Source organism: Lutzomyia longipalpis, chromosome 4 (genome assembly GCF_024334085.1).
Source record: "Lutzomyia longipalpis isolate SR_M1_2022 chromosome 4, ASM2433408v1".
Classification (NCBI taxonomy): Eukaryota; Metazoa; Arthropoda; class Insecta; order Diptera; family Psychodidae; genus Lutzomyia; species Lutzomyia longipalpis.
Window position 1 is genome coordinate 10355765 of NC_074710.1, and position 17635 is coordinate 10373399.

At 36.6% G+C, this 17635-nt stretch overlaps 4 protein-coding genes across 4 annotated transcripts in view; all 4 read right to left on the bottom strand.

Annotated features, from left to right (window-relative positions):
• The window catches only part of LOC129796088 (RNA polymerase II elongation factor Ell), a 49364-nt gene extending 39285 nt beyond the window's left edge, over positions 1–10079 (bottom strand). Inside the window, exon 1 of the mRNA XM_055837807.1 lies at positions 9198–10079. Coding sequence (XP_055693782.1) covers positions 9198–9338 — 141 coding nt within the window. The 5' untranslated portion in view covers positions 9339–10079. The remainder of the gene's footprint in view (positions 1–9197) is intronic.
• Positions 1–17635, bottom strand: part of LOC129796209 (mitochondrial uncoupling protein Bmcp-like) — a 590308-nt gene that overhangs the window by 132376 nt on the left and 440297 nt on the right. The gene's annotated exons all lie outside the window — the stretch shown is intronic.
• On the bottom strand, positions 10299–11464 carry LOC129796226 (uncharacterized). The gene is made up of 2 exons (XM_055838009.1): positions 11312–11464; positions 10299–11247 (listed from the first exon to the last, which is right to left on the bottom strand). The coding sequence occupies exons 1-2, from the start codon at positions 11312–11314 to the stop codon at positions 10486–10488; spliced, it is 765 nt and encodes a 254-aa protein (XP_055693984.1). The 5' UTR covers positions 11315–11464; the 3' UTR covers positions 10299–10485.
• Positions 11744–15204, bottom strand: LOC129796052 (coatomer subunit beta'). Its single transcript, XM_055837736.1, has 3 exons — positions 15063–15204; positions 11966–14782; positions 11744–11896 (listed from the first exon to the last, which is right to left on the bottom strand). The coding sequence occupies exons 1-3, from the start codon at positions 15063–15065 to the stop codon at positions 11864–11866; spliced, it is 2853 nt and encodes a 950-aa protein (XP_055693711.1). The 5' UTR covers positions 15066–15204; the 3' UTR covers positions 11744–11863.

Consider the following 17635-nt stretch of genomic DNA (forward strand, 5'->3'; position numbering starts at 1 on the left):
TCCCTTGTTTTCAAACAGAATTCCCCTACCTGTGGATTCTAAGAAAATTCTTCGGGTAAAAAGAATCCCCTCTTATGTGCTATATATGCGCATAGGTAGGTAACTCATATTGTCTGTCTGCAAGTCGTAGCCCTTAGACATTTAAAATGAATTTCCTGCAAAAATCTCGTTCTCTTTGACCATAAGCACGATTGTGAGAGGAAAAATAAATAAATTGTTTAAAAAAAAAAGCATCTACCACGTCAATCTCGAAGCGGATCCAATCGCAAAGAGAAAAGACACAGACACTTCAATTAAATTCACAAAACCAATACACACAGCTACAATCAGCTCAAGGAGGTGTGTTACACCAAAACGAAAGAAGTTGTCCTTTATTGGATTAAGTAGCAACGCGTCGCTTTTGTTATGCCCCATCTATTTATTTTATTGTTCTCTTGCAGCATATTTTTCTTCTAAAAGGAAACTTCATGTTTATTTTTTTTTCGTGAGTGGAATTTTGCATTTTTTGCAAGTTTTTCATAATAGCATATTTAACATCTTCTATGTAAGACATAAAAATTTAAGGAGATTTAAATTGTTTTATTTGTTATAAACAGTAAAGAAATTTCTGGTCGCGAAAGGGTTAGGATAAGCAAAAACAACCTATTTAAAAAGTATTATAAAAGTTTCTAAAAATTAAAGAAAAACAGAGCCAGATTACTTTTCTATTGGGTTGTCCAATATTCGGATTTCTAACCTAAGATATTCTCATAAATTCAGAATATTTTTAATTTTCTGTCTCATTCATCCTAATTGAATGTAATGGTAAAAATGTTAGGTTAGAAATCCGGATACATATTGGACTAACCAATAGATCTAAAGCTAATGTGAAAGAAATCCTTAAAAACACTCAAAATCGAAAAGAACGAATTGATGGCTAAAATCGATAATATTCATTTAAAAATTTTAATAATTTTTGTATAATTTTTATATCTTATTAGTTGTCTCCTAATAATGATTTAACACTATTAAATTGTGTTTTGAATTATAGTTTAAATAGTGTTTAAATAATGATTGAAATGCCAATTAACACCCCCCATTATTAAGGTAGAAGACCTGCCCAATTTGGGCATCAAAGAGATCGAAGAAAAATTGAAAAAAAGGTATAAAATGAAAAGAATTATTCTTAAATACAGTTTAACGTCTAATTAATACTCTTAAAATTTCCATAATTATTAATATTAAAATTTCTTCTGTTTTAGGTAATATCGGATTAAAGAAAACACTAAAAAGTCCGAATTAAGCCGTCCTCCCCTATCTTAATAAATACCTATTCAAATAATAATTTTAAAAAATTACTCCGCTTAGACACAAGCAATATGTACTAAGCAATATTTTGAATTTTTCATTTACGTTCATTTAATCACAAATCAAAAATTATCTTATCACACAAAAACCCCGCATAATATAAACTTTGTACGAGGTCACAAGAATCAATGTGAAAAAGGGAGAAAATGATGGATTGAGTGAAAATATAATAAAAATAATGCTAATTTAGCATTTTATATACTATTTTCATTGACATTTAATCACAATTTCGTGTGTTAAGAAACCTTGCGCGAATGTAACTAAAATTTTATGGTCAATAACTCAACTATATTTAGGAAAAAGACAGAACAAAGAGGAAAAATTAATAATGTAACAATTAAATTAGAAGATATTAATTGACGTGAAGAAGTGTTTAAAAAGGAATTCTTTTAAAAAAATTTCGTTAAAACTTTTATGATTTGTCGTTTAATTTTGAGAAAAAAAATATTAAAATTAACAAAATCTCCTTAAAGAAATATTAAAAGAATTTTCCTTAAAAAAAATCTCAACAATTGAGTGAATGAAATTAAGAAGGAAAGAAAAAAATAACCCAACAAAATACGATTTTGTAATGATATTTGCTACCTCTCGACTATGACGCAACTTGAAAGTAAAGACACTGTCGCTAAGTCAGAGCACTCAATACCCTCCACATACAAAAGTACTGCGCTTGTGGTTTGTATTTCTCCTTTCTGTTAATTTCACAAATTCGCAAATTCTGACAATACACACCATTGATACACAAACTCATTTAAAAACTCTCAGCACACACACATAACTTTATTTTATTTAAAAAAAAAATGAAAAGGTTGTTGGAAAGTCTCGCGAAAAATTATTTTGTGAGACTTGAGAAGATAAAAAAATCACATTGAATTCTGTAATATGAACTGAACACCTTCTCAATAATTCGCATATCGTGCGCCTTCCATTTCGCACACTTTTCCAAATTGAGACTAAGCGCGAGGGAGAGAGTCAAATTACCAGCAACGTTATTGAACTGTCTAGCATTATAAATTTCTAGTGCTTACAGAGAATAGAATAATGAAAAAATGTGTATGTATGGGGTTTTTTTTTTTACAAGGAAACACTTAACCCTTTGACGGCGTTTTTAGGCAACTATTTTTTTTGCATGCTAAATATATTTTCTTATTTTTATTAATTTAATGAAAATTTAGAAAATTTTGCAAAGTTATCTATAGAACATAACTAGAATTTGACTTTAGAACTCTTTTTTAAAAGGCTTTTTATGAAATCTAGAATTCCGCTGAAGGTTGACTAAAAGTAGAGCCATCTAGTTGCAGTTTTTTCATTGCAATGTAGCCATCTAGTTTTATATTTCCGAAATGCAATATGTGCCCCCATCTATTGACAAAAATAAAATATTTCTTTTAACACAAACTAATTTTTTTTTAAACTCTTTTATCTCTAGAACACCTTCTTCGTTCCTGTTTTCCACTACCATTCAACCCAAGGAAGGAAAACTTCCTTTTTCCACTGCGGTTTGTCTCAGGACAAGCCCCCAACAACATTCCCAAAGAAAAAGTAATAGCTTTCTGCAATATTACTCTCATTTAAATCACTTTCCTGTCGCCTTCCTCTATACTATGCTACTAAAAGAAACGAAAGGCACTGCAATAGCTCCCCTTTGTAAGAAAAAAAAGAGGAGCAGGAAAAAAAATGCTCCACTCTCTTCAATAGTACAACCATTGCTAAAATATCCATTGAGCGACATTTTCGTCATGCCACCAGTCGAAAACAATCTAAAATAAAAGGTGTTTATGAAAGCCCTGAAGATATAAAAAAAATTCGCGAAATAACTCGCCAATTTGGTGGAATTTTTACAATGAGCACCCAAGGAGAGATAGAAAATGCAATGTTGAAATCATCCCATCTCACTCTTACCTACTACATACTTTCATGAGGGGGGGGGGGACTATATGCCATGGGATGGAGTAAAGTGAAGAAAAAAAATACATATATTCACGTATACCGAATGAGAAAGAAATCTGTGAGGCATTGAGATGGTTCGCCAAAAATCATTGCAGACTCATGTGGAAGAGGAGGTATAAGAAAAAGAAATATATGTATATACCACAAGAGGCTTGCAATTGAGTGAATGTTGTAAAGTGAAAGAAATAATTGTCCAGGTGTCCAAGGTGCGCTACAAAACTCCATCCTGATTGAATAACGCATGAGTTTTAGTAGCAGATCAAGGCTCGTTTTTTTTTCTTTTTGTTCCATCAACAGTGTCACCCTGAAAGATTAAAATGTGTATGCCGGGACCACATATCACAATATCACTTAATTAACCTTCAACTTCCTTCGTCCTTCCTTGTTACAAGTAAAGATTATGTGATGAGGGTTAAATCAACAATCCATCGTTAACTGGTTTTAGATTTGGTTTAAATACTACCATAGACTAATTTTAAGATCGAAATGTACCATCGTATATTTAGTCCTATAATCATTCTTTCTTTCATTTCACCAAGTTTAGAATAATTATACATAAAAAAAGCTTAGTATTTTTAGGCTACACTGAAAAAACAGTTTGTGCTTCGACTGTCGGTTTTACTACTTTTCTAAGTACCAATTAAGTTGAAAAAGCACCACTTTATTTCTCAAATATCTATATAGAGGCGCTGCTGGTTATATTTTCACACAATATCGCTTTTTTTTCAAAAACCGATTATTCAACTGAAACTTCTTCTTCTTTTTTTTCTTAGTTTTAGGTTATATTTGTTAAACAATAATACAAAATGTGTGGTGTTTTCCTGAAATTCGGCTCTTCCTGGGGATTAGGAACTTCATTTTTTGCTTCTTCAGGGGTTGAGATGATTTTCCTCAATTTTCATGAGAAAAGAAAAAAAGAAGAAAATTCTATATCGATATTGAATATCGATATCGATAATATCTTAAAAATCAAAAAAAGGAAGAAGAAGAATTTTGGTGCTTATCCAAGTACAAAATAAGCAGTAAAATGTCGAATTTGGTACTTGAAAAGTTAAAATTCTTTCAGTGTAGGTCTTGTTTTCTAAGCTATAAATCGTTTTCTAACTTAAGCTTAGTTATTTAACCCAAGTTTAGTTATCTAACTTAGGTTTATTTTATTTAAGTCTAAATTTTACATGCTAGATCTACTTTTTATAGCTAGAACTCGATTCCTGACTTAAGCCTAGTTTTTTAGGCTAGGTCTGATTTTCTAATCTAGGCCTTAATTTCTCAGCCTGGGCTAAGTTTCTCAGAGACAAACTTTTAAGGTTTTAAGATTAAGCCAGTTAGCAACCAAGCTAAATACATTTTTGGATGATTTTTACGAATCATTTTTGGATAGAGAAATGAATAAAAAAAAACATCCTAAAATGCATTCACTTCCAAATTAGTCTAAACCAAATCTAAAAAGCCTGAAATGAATGCAAAAGACAATACAGTGAAACTAATCAACTATTCTATTTAATAAACACAAGTGGGATACTAAAAAGAATCTTTTATAGAAATTTAAATATACTTCTAACAAGTTTTTCATGCTTCTTCCCAACATCTATTTTACTTTATCTCTAAATTTCAAGTAAGTGGTTTCGTCTGGACAAGTTTTTTTTTTCTTTAATTCGTGGCAAATAAAATTCAAGTGATCCGGCAGAAGTATGAGGAGAAAAAAGCAATAGGTAAGGTATATAGTGGGGCAAAGAATAGTGCTGTGTGTCTCATATTTCAAATAAGCACGCAACAAGAAATTTAGTGAAAAATATATAAAGAAAGAGACAGGTGGGGGTACAAAAGCTTTAAAAAAATGAGTTCAAAATTTATATACATATGTAATACAGAAATATATATGAAAAAAAAAAATAAATGATTAAAATGCGCGTAATTATTTCTCCTCATACTGATTACCGTGTTCTTTTTTCATTTAATTTATTTTCTTGTAAAATATAGTTTATGATCTATACAGGTCTCTTTTTTTTTGCTTGTCTTCTTTATCTTTTATCGCACGCGCACTAGGTGCTGATCTTCAACTTCATATATGCGCACCCACCAACATATATTGCGCGTGCGACAAAACTTATACACCAATCACGATGACGAAGTGATCAGACGATCGTCATTTTCTCGATTAGTGTGCCTCACGAGTGAGGCATACGAAAACCTTCCCGATTTAGTGAGGATCAACAGTTCGTGGCCTAAATATTTGGCACCGTTACTTTCTCATAGTTTTAGGAAAAAGTGTTATGCCATGATTTTTTCTTCTTCTCTCTTTATTCTCTTCATGTCTTCGGCTTTTTCCGCCACTTCGTCCAATTGTACATAATATATCATCAATGTATTTGTTTTTTTTTCATTATTTTATACATTAGTTAGTATTATATACTAATACTACATTTTTTTCTTCTTTTTTTTCAGTCTCATCCACCAGACTCATCAAATTGAGAAATTGTATACATTTTTTTTATATATCCATCATGTTCAACAACTCCAAAGTCTTGGGGCAATATTTCACCTTCCGTCTCCTCTACACCTCAGTCATTCTCTTGGATGTAATAATTTTAGGCTCCCTGAAGGAAAATAATTTAATCTTTTCTACACACACACACGGACAAACAAGCATACAATCAAACAGAGAAATATTTTTCCACGTGAAAAACCCAACATGGATACACCCCACCACTTAACAATGCATCGCATATAAATCCAATACATGAAAGAATTTTGGTGGGAGAGTCACGTTCATGAAAGACCAGTGAGAAAGTCAAAATTCACTGAAATTTTGCAGACACACGAATTGAAATTCACGATCGTGCCTCGCGATCACGTAATGCCAGCAATCGCGTAAGACGAAATTTCACGATCGATCGTACAAAACTTCCCTTCGAAACGATCTAAATTTTTAAATATCACGCAACAATAGAGGTCTACAGCCCTCCCCCTTCCATTCTATGCAAACCACACCAAGGTAATATATGTATATGTTAGAATAGCCTTCACAGAGGTGGTCCTTTTGTGGAAAGTTTAACTATTACTGTAATGTAATATACAAAAATGCTAACACTCTGATGACTTATTGCATCATTTAAAAGACTTGAATGGTTTGAGAGGAAAAGAAGAAGATCCAATCCATTTTAAACACTTTCGCTTGAACTTCGCACACTTGCGCGCATAATAATCTCCATTATTTAGATCTCTCCTAATGTCAAAATATCAATTGTATGTCAAATAATTGACATTTCAAAACATTTTCTAATGATTCTCTTTCTCCCCCAAAAATGCGCTGAGGTTGCAAATTCGTTAAAATTTGGAGTTTATTCTTTTGATTAAAAATTTTGTGTTGTAGCACTATCTAATCTCTATTTAAATTAACTTTGCAGCGAGACTTTACTACTTAAGCGAGTAATAGCCAATGACAACATTCTGCCCTGCCCTAAACTGTCATTATCAGCCAATCAGAGGTCGTCTTTAAAACATAGATTCTTCTTCTTTTTCATTTACATTTCATTTGGAATTTATTTTGATGATGTGATTTAAATTTCAATCTTCTTTAGGCTAATTTAGAGTTTAATTTTTTAAAAGATCTTCAGCAAATACTAAAACTCTAATAAACAATAGTTATTTTAAAATTAATTTCAGTAGGTACTGAATTATAATTATTTTTACTCACAAATCTTCAAAGATAAAGAAACAAATATAAATGAAATGAGCAATTTATGGGTAAATTGTGTCACGTTGTCCCTGTATCCATTTTTCTGATCTTGAAACTAAACAATATACACGAGATAACAGCCAAAAAAGTACCTACTACTATAAATCTCTAATATCACTTCTCCTTGCTGAAAATACTGATGTATTGATAATAAAAATACATCCTTTAATGAAATTTTGCAATATTTTGAGAATATTTTAAGAATTCGGCACTAATTGCTTACTTCTTAGAATTTATTTTTTAACCTTTAAGAAATTCCCAGAAGTAATAGGAAAGTTAATTTGTTTAATCTGAGATGAAAAAGATTTATTTTCTACTGAAGAAAAGTAAGAGATTTATTAAATCCTTTCACAAACAAATTCTCAGAAATATTTTATCTCAATTATTACGTATTTTCGGGTCCTATTTAACCTATTTCTAAAACCCTGCACAATATAATTTCAAAGCTCAAAAAGTACTTAACAAGTTCTTAAAAGGAATTAAATATACCATTAAAATATTGTTTGGAAAAATAGTTGTGTCGAAGCATTAAAATTAGGTAAAAACTATTCAGGGTTCAACTATTAAAAATTGACTTTCAATTAATATGTCGTCTTAAAAAAAGGAAAATAATAAATTCCTATAAATAAAGACCATTGAATGCTAAAAAATCCTTAATTATGATGAATTCTCTTCGAAAATTGTCATGTAAAGTTAGAGATGTTGAGCAATATGGATTAAAGATTACTGTGGGATTTAAAAAACAATTTGTATCCCAGAGGGAGAACTTTTAAGCTTCTTCGGTCGGATTAAGAAGTCAAAGATTTGCAATAGGTAGTGGTCGTAGTTTCTTTTAATTGCCTTTGAGTGAAAAATTTAACTTTCAAGACAATGGCAGTTTAAAGAACTAATATTTTTATCCTTAAATGAATTTTAAAAATGAAATGTCAATCTTTGAAAAATCAAGCGTTGCAAAAAAAGTATCAAACGTTAGAATAAATGTCAAACGTACTAATAAACGTCATGTTAGAAAAGAATGTGAAGGATTCAAAAGAAAACGTCAACCGTTTTGGAAAAGAAATTTCAAACACTAAAACAGCGCAAATATTATCAAAATTGCTTGCTAATAAAACGTTTCAGTAATTTCAATCTTCCTAACCTTCAATTTCTAAGATTTTAAATGTAAAGAATAATCTAAAAACACTCCCTAAAGAAATCTGGCTACGTCCCTGCAGTTATTATGTAGTGAAGAGGTAATATAAGTAATGAAAATTTTCTCTTATTTTGCATTGAAGAAAAAAGTCAATGTAGCATTTTTTTTATGCGTACTTTGACTGCCGGAAAATCTGCTAAACCCCGGCCTGGTGAAATCTCTCTACTGCCCACACTGCCCCGGCCATTGCAATTTTTGCCCACTTTTGTGTCCCCCAAACACAAGGAAAAGGTGGCACAAAAAAAAGTAGGGGAAGACGGGGTAATTTGGTCACATTGACGGTTTTTCGGATATATCATAAAGAAAAACAAAATGCCTTATTTTGTAGGAAATTTTCCCGCCTACAATTTTCCCGTATAACATTTTTCTCCATCTCAATGAGAAATGGGTAAATTTTCCATTTTCCTAGACCCTTGAACCCGTGGCTAAATTACCCCGTCTTCCCCTACTGTCGGTGTGATTGGAAAAACACCACGTTCCGCGCAAGTGTGCGTGTCTCAGCTGCGTGCGTGTATGTGTGTCCACGAGAACTAGTTTTACGGGAAATCGCGCAAGAAATACGATACTTTTGTCAATTTTTTTGAAGGGGTTTTCCACAGTCCCTTCATTATTATGCATTGAGGTCCTTATTCTTCTGTTGCACAAGAAGAAATCATCTTCCTCACAGTTTTTTTTTTTTAAATAATTTCTTTTAAAACTTTTTCAAAAAAAATGGGAAAAATATAGGAATATCCGTGGAAATGTAGGAGGGAATTCTTAGTGTTTGCCTTTTAAATCGTAGTTTCTTTGCAAAAAAAAAATAAAAGGAAGAGAAGGGATTTTTATTGCGAGTGCGAGTGAGAGATAACGATGGGATTTTGACAGCTGCGAGAGGTCTCTTTCTCGCCACCTTTTCTTTTTCGCACAATAATGGTGGCAATGAGTTTTTCGGGGGATATAGACATGAAAAATGGCCACTTTGTTACTCACTTGATTTCGCTGAAATTCCTCAATGGCACGATAAGCTGAATCAGTGAGCTTCACGAAGATCAACTCCTTGCCATCCGTGGAGGTGGCAGATCCCTGCAGCTGCGACAAACCATATGAAATACCAGTGCACAGGGCGGCCATCTTGAGTTGCTTTCAAATGTGCCACGTAAAAAAACCTTTCGAATTTGCAGCGCCCACTTGATGGGGTGCGCCAATTCACCAGCACCACACTGCAGAGGGATGTCCTGCCGAGGGATTCCGCAGCACTGGGTGTGGGGAAAAAATTGCCAAATATGGCAAAATGTCACCCAAAAGTGGGGCTTCCTGCTACCTTACCTTTCCCCTGTCTTTTTCTTAATGCCAAAATGAAGACTTCTCTCACGATTTTTTTTCTTCGGGGCAAATTCCTCGCCTCTACGCACTCCTTTGTCCACCACTACGCTACCCACCGACCACCTATGGGGTCCTGTGCTATCGTATCAAGTCACTGGGATTGAATTGATCTTTACTTCTTCCTTGTAAATGAAAAAATATGAATATCTCTTCTGTCCTATGGGGGTCACACTCGAGAGTTTACCATGAAAAATTCACTCCACTTTGCACTCACTTTTTTTCTCTCTCTCTTTGCTCGATTAAAATTGTATTTTGACACACCACCACCCCACAGAATCCTTCAATGTCCGGAGGAAAACCAAAAAGTAATCGAGGAAAATAAAATAAAAAACTCACACTATCAATTTCTTTACCAAAATTCCTCCTTTCTTTTTTTCTTCCTTCTCTGTCTTGTGACAAAAATTACGTGCACAAGCGACCGTGTGTCGCGCAGCCTGACACAGACTGACTGAATCACTTGCTCCGGAATGCACCGAATTTCCGAATTCCGACACACCACCTGTCAGAGTGCGCCACCACACACGCAATGGCGAATTGTCGGAATTTCGCCACCACTGAGGGCGCCGAAGATTCCTTTTGTTTTTTCGCATAATTTTTCCTTTTTCTGTATAAATTTCAAAGATTTCAAGGATTTCTTGGTCGCTGAATAAGAAAAAGAACACCTTTTCCTCACATTCCCTGGGAATGGCACTGATTTGTGTCGAAAGCTCTGGCAAAATTGCAATTCTTTTAATAAAAGGAAATACATTTTAGTTAAATCCTTTATCTGTTGTCACAGATGGTGTATTTCTCTTTAGAAGGGAGGGCACAGGGAGAGAACAGACGAGGATCACCCAAACCCGCACAGTGTGTGGCATTGGAAATGCCTTGGAAAAATAAAGTACAGATGCACAGCTCATGAAGATTTTCCCTTCCGGAAGCGTTGTCTTGCTTGGGCTTTTGTATACCTATTCCGGGGTGCTCCTGCCGTTTCACCCGTATCCTCTGCCTCATCTTGCTGCTTCTCAAAGCCCTCAAGAAGATCCACGGGTGCCTCAAGGTTTCCCTTCCTCTGTGCATTCACCATATACCGATAGATACGATAGCTACCATAGCCAATGCCCGAGAGCACCATTATGAGGAAGATTGACAAGAAGGGATGCTTCAGCGAAGGTGCTTCGGCGAGAAATTTATCCGCAAGGGAAATTATCACACCAAGAAGAGCTCCAGCTGCCACAAAGATCCACGGAAGTCTCTTTGCCATTTTCGCTTCGTGACTACTCAGTCCAGCTGTCTTCCGGGCTGCATTGATGATTGTGATGTCATTCGGCAGCAATTGCAATGCCCTCCCGTAGGCGAGGAGTGCCGTATCGTAGTGCCCAGCCGCTGTTTGAACCTCACCACGTCGGAAGTAGCCCTTAGCCCAGTCGGGACGCAATTGAATTGTCTTCTCGGCATCTTCATTTGCATAGTAGTAGAGCTTCTCCTTGAGGAAGGCCAGTGAACGATTGCTGTACAATGTTGCATCGTTCGGGTTCATCTTTATGGCTTCCGTGTAGTGTAGGATGGCTTCCTTGAAGTTCCCAGCACGTACACATTGATTCCCTTGCTCCTTGATATCCTCCACCGTCGGTACACGCGCATCTTCCCCTTCCCCTGCACTTCCTGCAGTATCCACCTGTGCCAAAAAAGTTTCTCATCATGTTTTTATTCCCATTTCCGGAATTTCTCCTTCTACTCACCATTGTCTAGCTCTGGATGGATTCCGGGATAGTCTAACTACACTTTTCTTATAGGCATTAATGCAAAAAATACTGGATTTTATAAGAAGAAATTGGTCAATGTTTCCTCATCATGACATTTCGCCGCTAACCCTTTCGGCCATTTTTGGCATGGAAGAAAAAACTTAGCAACTCCGAAATCTTTCCGAATTTGCTTAAATTGTTTTTGAGCAAAAATTTCTCAATAAAAATTCTTGGAAATGTATTTTTTTCCTTATTTTGTGTGAAATTAAACGACTATTTCATCCAAAAAGATAAAAGAATTTGCAGTAGTTTCTGGGAATATTTCTGATTTTTCTTAATTTTATAGCCCTCTTGTAAGTTAAAATGGAATTAAAAGTACCACAAAGGACGCCAAAGACGCCATTTTTTTGTATAAAATACATTTCCTAATTAAAATCATCAAATATTTCCATCATTTATTTAATTTAGGACATATTTTCTCATAAAGATTACAAATTGTGGAATAAATTGAATACCTCAAGCCTTGAAGACTCCATTGCAGCGTCGCTCTTATTCACTCAAATCATCATCAATGTTCACGTCCTGTAAAAAGGAAATGAAAATGGTTAAATCCTCATAATTTAAATGGAAGAAAGCTCATTAATTACTCACGGATGTGTCAATATTATCATCCAACGTTATCCCTTCGATTTCCAAATCAAATTCATCAAGGGAGGTTTTTCTTTTAGGTGCTGCTTGGGGTGGTGGCGACTGAAATTGTGTTGGTGGCGGATCCCCAAAGTCCAGGAGGTTCCCTTCCGTTGCTGCTGTGGTTGCTTTCGTGGGCACATTGGCTGTTGGTGGTACTGTTCCACACCAATTCATCGGAATTTGCTGACTTGTGCCCGTGGGAGCAATAGCCTGACCAGTAGGATCAAAATCAAATGTTCCACTCTCTTCAGCTGCTCGCATCTCTGCAATGGCATTCCGGTCGATGTTGAGGGGAATGGTGGCAGCTGCTTGTGCGGGGATTGGACCACATTGAGATAAATTGAGAAATTGCTGCGCCTTGACGGCTTCGTGCATGCCCGGAAAGAGATTTTCATACTGTGCCGGATCTGCGAGACTCTGGCCGGCCTTCTCATTTGTCTTGCCCAATTCTTCCCGCCACAGCTGTACTACGTGGGAAATTTTATCCGGAAGGTAGGTGCGTGCAAAGAAAGCCGCTTCCGGGAGGCGATTTGTATTGATGAGAATATCAAGGCATGCCTGTGTGTCACCCAGAAGGAACATTGAGAGGAAGGAAATGTTGTGCTTCCCCTGACGCGTTCCACTCTCCCCGAGGGCTTTTAGCATGTCTGCATCACCAATTGACGTGGCCAGGAGGAGTAATCCACCGAAATCATTTGCTCTCTCGAGACATTCACGCATTAGGAGGAAATCATTCTTTGCCGTGGCTGCTTCGGCAAGTTGACTCCACTTTTGTGGGCTATCGGACTCCCTGGCTAGCTCCAGGGCAATGGGAAGAGCACCAATTTGAAGGGCTAGGTCGAAACGATGTTCCGGATCCGTTGACACCTGGAGGGCTTGCTCACGGAAGCCCTGCTTCTCCAGGAAGTGCGCCACCCTTGTTCTGTGCTCACGTGGAATTGTGGGCAAGACACGATTTGCAGTGTCAAAATCACGCCGCATTACAGCAGTTTGGTACTCCAGGACAGCCAGTAGGAGGGAGAAACTTGTGACATTAAGCTCCTTGTCGCCCAGGTAGAGGCGATTGTCCTTCGGGACGTAGCCCAGGAGGTACATTGTCCTATCCAAGTGGGAGATGGTAACAATCTCTCCGCCAACGTAGTAATTGATGCGATTGACGGAATTTGTGTAGATGAAGCAATCCCCCACCCATAGGCCTGTCTTCACAACCTCCGACACCTCTCCCAGCACCTCAAAAGCATCCTCAATCCCATCATCCGTTAAGCCCTGCTTTGATTCCATAACAGCCGCAATGGCTGCTGTGTCGACGCTCAAGATGAAGTAGGATTCATCCGTTGCCAGGCACACCAGGGACCCAGATTCATTCCAGAAAACATATTTTGGTTGCACCTCAATACGTCGAATGAGCTCCATTGATTCCCAATCGTAGAACGTCAATCCCGAACTCGTACGAACACCCAGCATGTATCCACCGAAGATACTTTCAGCCCCATAGTCGGGTGTGAAGGATTTTCTCTCCTTGAAATTCCGGAAGAGCTTCACAGTGCCACTACTCTCCCTAATGGCGTACTCACTACTCTCAGATGCCCAAACGAATTCCTGCGCAGAGCCAAAAGCCTTATTCCGCAGGGCCATGGATGTGTAGATGATGTACTCCCCGTCTCCGCAGACAACAACAAAACGCCCATTGGGATTGTGAGCAATTGTCTGGGGGTAGATTTCGCAGGCTCCCATGTCCTTCACGGCAACCGGAAGGCGTTCACCATCCTTAATTTCCGTCCCTTCGGGCAGGGCTTTCAGGTTAACTTGCTGCATTTCCGAATGCTTAGCCCAGATGATTTTGCCCCCATTCACATCCATGGACATTGCTGGCTCCTCACGGCCAACTTTGATGATTATTGAGCCCTCATCGTAGCCCAGGGCGACGTTATTGGTGCCCCTCATGCAGGCCACTGTCCACACACGCTCAAACCCATAATTGAGGGATGTCTCAAGGCGATATGTGCCTGAATGCCAAATCCGCACTGTCCCATCTTCGGAGCCCGTGAGAACAATCGGCAATTCCGGATGGAAGCAAACAGCGGAGATATTCTGGGCGTGCCCCTCGAGCGTCTGGACGCATGTCTTATTCTGATAATCCCAAATTTTGACGTAGCGATCATCAGCTCCACTAATGAGGTACGGTTTATCACCCCCATGGTAGTAATCCACGCAATTCACCCCCTTTTCGTGCCCCTCGAGCGTAAAGTTCGCCACATTGGAGCCCAATTGCCACACCTTCACCGTCCTGTCGAGGGATGCACTGGCAAAGGTATTGTTGTCCTTTGGATTGAAGACAATCTGCATTACGTAGTGCGTGTGCCCCTCAAAGACACGCTGACATGCCCACATCTTCTCCCAATTCCACAATTTGATCAACATATCGTCGCTACTGGTGAGAATAAGGGGCTGCGTGGGGTGGATGGCGATGCAGCGCACATAGTCCGAGTGCGCCTCGAAGGAGTGCACCTTCTCCAGGGTGTTGTAGTTGAAGACACGGATCTGCATGTCATCGGACCCGGTAATGACCCAATTTTTGCGTGCCACGAATCTCGCACTCCGCACCGGGAGGTCACACACCTCAAAATCCTTCACCATTTGCTGATTTTCATAGTTCATCACGTGAACGTGCCCACTGTACAAAGCACACAGCATCCATGGCTCCGACGGATGGAGATCCACGCATTTTACGCGATCCGAACGGCTGGTAAGCCTCCTCTTGATATCGAGCCGGAGAGGCTGTAAAGAAAAGTTAGGTTATGTTTAATCAATTATTTTTCTCTTCAAATAGGAATCTTATTTGATTCAAAAACTTTTGTTATTTCTCTCCTTAACATTTTTTAATAAAAATATAAACAAATTAAATAAATAATTTGGAGAGGAAATGATGAAATTCTTGGAAAAGAATCGCCTAATTTTTGATGACACGAATGACACCGACGATTGAATTTTCACGGCTGTTTTCTCATTTATCCCCGCATTTAATCACACACAAATTAAGATTAAATGATAAACTTACCATTCTTGCACACAATCCGACTTAATTAGCAGGGAAAAAGAGGATATTTTTCAGCAAAAATAACAATTTTTGTGAAAACCACAAACCGAAGACGTGTCAGTCGTCACTTGCATCAGCACTTGGTGTAAAATGTCAAAACTCCACATATAGAATAGCATTATACGACATTTCTGATATAACCGACGACTGTATGAAACAACGAAGAAACAAATTGACACAGGTTGATTTTTTTTTGCATTTTCTTGCGTTTTCCGGCGTTTTTTATTATTTCAGGCAGAGTTTTCCGGTTTTTAGGAGTTTTCACACACTAAAAGATAATGCAGAAAATTGAAAATATGAAAAGAAAAATCCATTTAAAATATATTCGTTTGGAAATCAACCCTTTCGCGGGAAAAATCGAGATCTTTTCGCGGAAAAAAAAATTTTCTTCATTTTTTTTAAAATTTTATTTTATTATTTCAATTTTCCTTTATTAGTTAATTTTGTTTTTATTAATTTATTTGCGTGTTGTTGCATAAATTCTTTCAATAAATATTGTTTAATTCTTGATTAAATTTTTCGATAAGTGTTTTTAACCCTTTCGCATCCACATGAAACATGCGGACTTTTTTCACAAAATTTATTCTGTTGAAGCTCTAAGAAGACATTACTCATTCAGAACGCTTTCTTTGGCCTATTTTACTTAAATTTAATATATTTCCAACTTGGAAAAACAATTAAATTCTTTTAAAATCGAGAAAATAAAATGTTTCACAGTTTGGGTCTCCCCTTTCCTTTCATTTTTTAAGGTTTACAATCATATTCCTCTATTTTATATATTACATACTTTAATTCTTGATAATTTTATTTAACCCTTTCAGGTCATACACTGACCCAAAGGCTCGATTTTTAAAATGTTTCGTTGTCTTATTTGAGCTTAAAGGAACTCATAAAAAATATTTTTAGTTCAATCAGATCGCTAGATTAGTCGCGGACGTGAAAGGGTTAATTTCTTATAGTTTCTCATTAATATTATTTTTATTTCCTTCATATCCTGATATTAGCTGTGATTCTTTCTTTTTTTTTACGTGTTTTTCTTATTATTCTGCAATTTTACTTGCCCAGGATTTTTCTTAAATTTTTGTATTGAATAACTTTAGGTACCTAATAAATTTATTTACAAGCTGTGTTTTGGATTTATTTTAATTTGTTTTTTTTTTTACATTTTTTACATCATTATGCTCTTTCCTTAATTCTTTTATATTTTCTTGTTTTTTTGGTGGGTATACTGAAAACATTCAAAGATTTATAGAGTTTTTATTAATCCTTTAAGATCTGTAAGAAATCTATGTAGTAGAATAACACTTTCAGATCAAAATGATCCGAAAATTGGCAAAAAATCAAAACAATTTATTTTATTTTATATTGTTTTCTGATTATCTGAATACCACAAGGAGTTTATAGGGAGATCTTTATGGTCCTAAAATATTCAAGAACTATCGAGGCATAGTTCATAAAGGATTTTGACTCAACATTGAATGTTATTGAAAAGAAAAACGAATTATTTTTGACAAAAACAAAAGCAACGAAAAGATTACAGATAATCTTTTCCGCTAATTTTTATTTAAATAAAACGATTTTTCAAATTCTTTATTCGAAAAATTTCTTTATTTTCAAAATTTAATTTTTTTCTCCACATCATTTCTTTTTTTTTCCTTTAGTTTAGGCTTTTCAGAGTTATTTTGTGGAAAATTCAGAAAATTCTCATCAAATATTTTTATAAATAAAACCACCCTCAAGAAGGATGAGAATATAATTTGCCAGAAGATTCACCAATTTATTCTCAAGAGACACCGAAAATATCTAATAAAAAATTTACACCTCAACGCTTCGATGGGTAGCTCTGTTTTTAAGGGATCCTTATCATCCTTTTTGGGGGCTTTACAGCGCGCGAGGCTCGTGCCATGTGGGTGGAAAAGCAGGAGGAAAGTGTGGAGAAAATCGATGTCATCAACCCCCGTCGAGATGTGAAAGACGAAATAATAATTTATTGCGCTCTCACAGTGCTACACGAGCACATGGGGATTCTGGAGCATTTTCCAGGACACAAGCACGCGCTGTGGGGCCCAACAGTTGGCTCCTTAAAAATGAGGAGCGATCGATAATTGCCTGAAATTCGCAACTTTTTTTTGCGCAATGTATTTAACATTTTCTCATTGTTCACAAATAAAAGAATTTTCTTTGGCAGAGCTCTCTCACAGTGAAGAGTTCAGTGCGCGCCATTTATTTTTAGACGCATCGCGTAAATAAAGAAAATTTCTCACGAGATACTGAAGCGCATTGCATGATGGATTTTTTGGACAATAGCCCGGGATTATCTGGCGTGGTGTCTCGCCGTAGGAAATCCTCCACAACCAGCTGATGAGACACACCGTGAGACACTTCCAGCACGCGGTCCCGGATCCATTTGCGAAGTGCGAGCGTGCAGAAAAATTCTTCCTTCGTGGCGCGAGTGATTATCGGGGCAGATAGTGTATGGCAGAGAGTGGGATTTAGAAACTCCCTGAAAAAGTCAAGAGCAGCACGACGTGGAA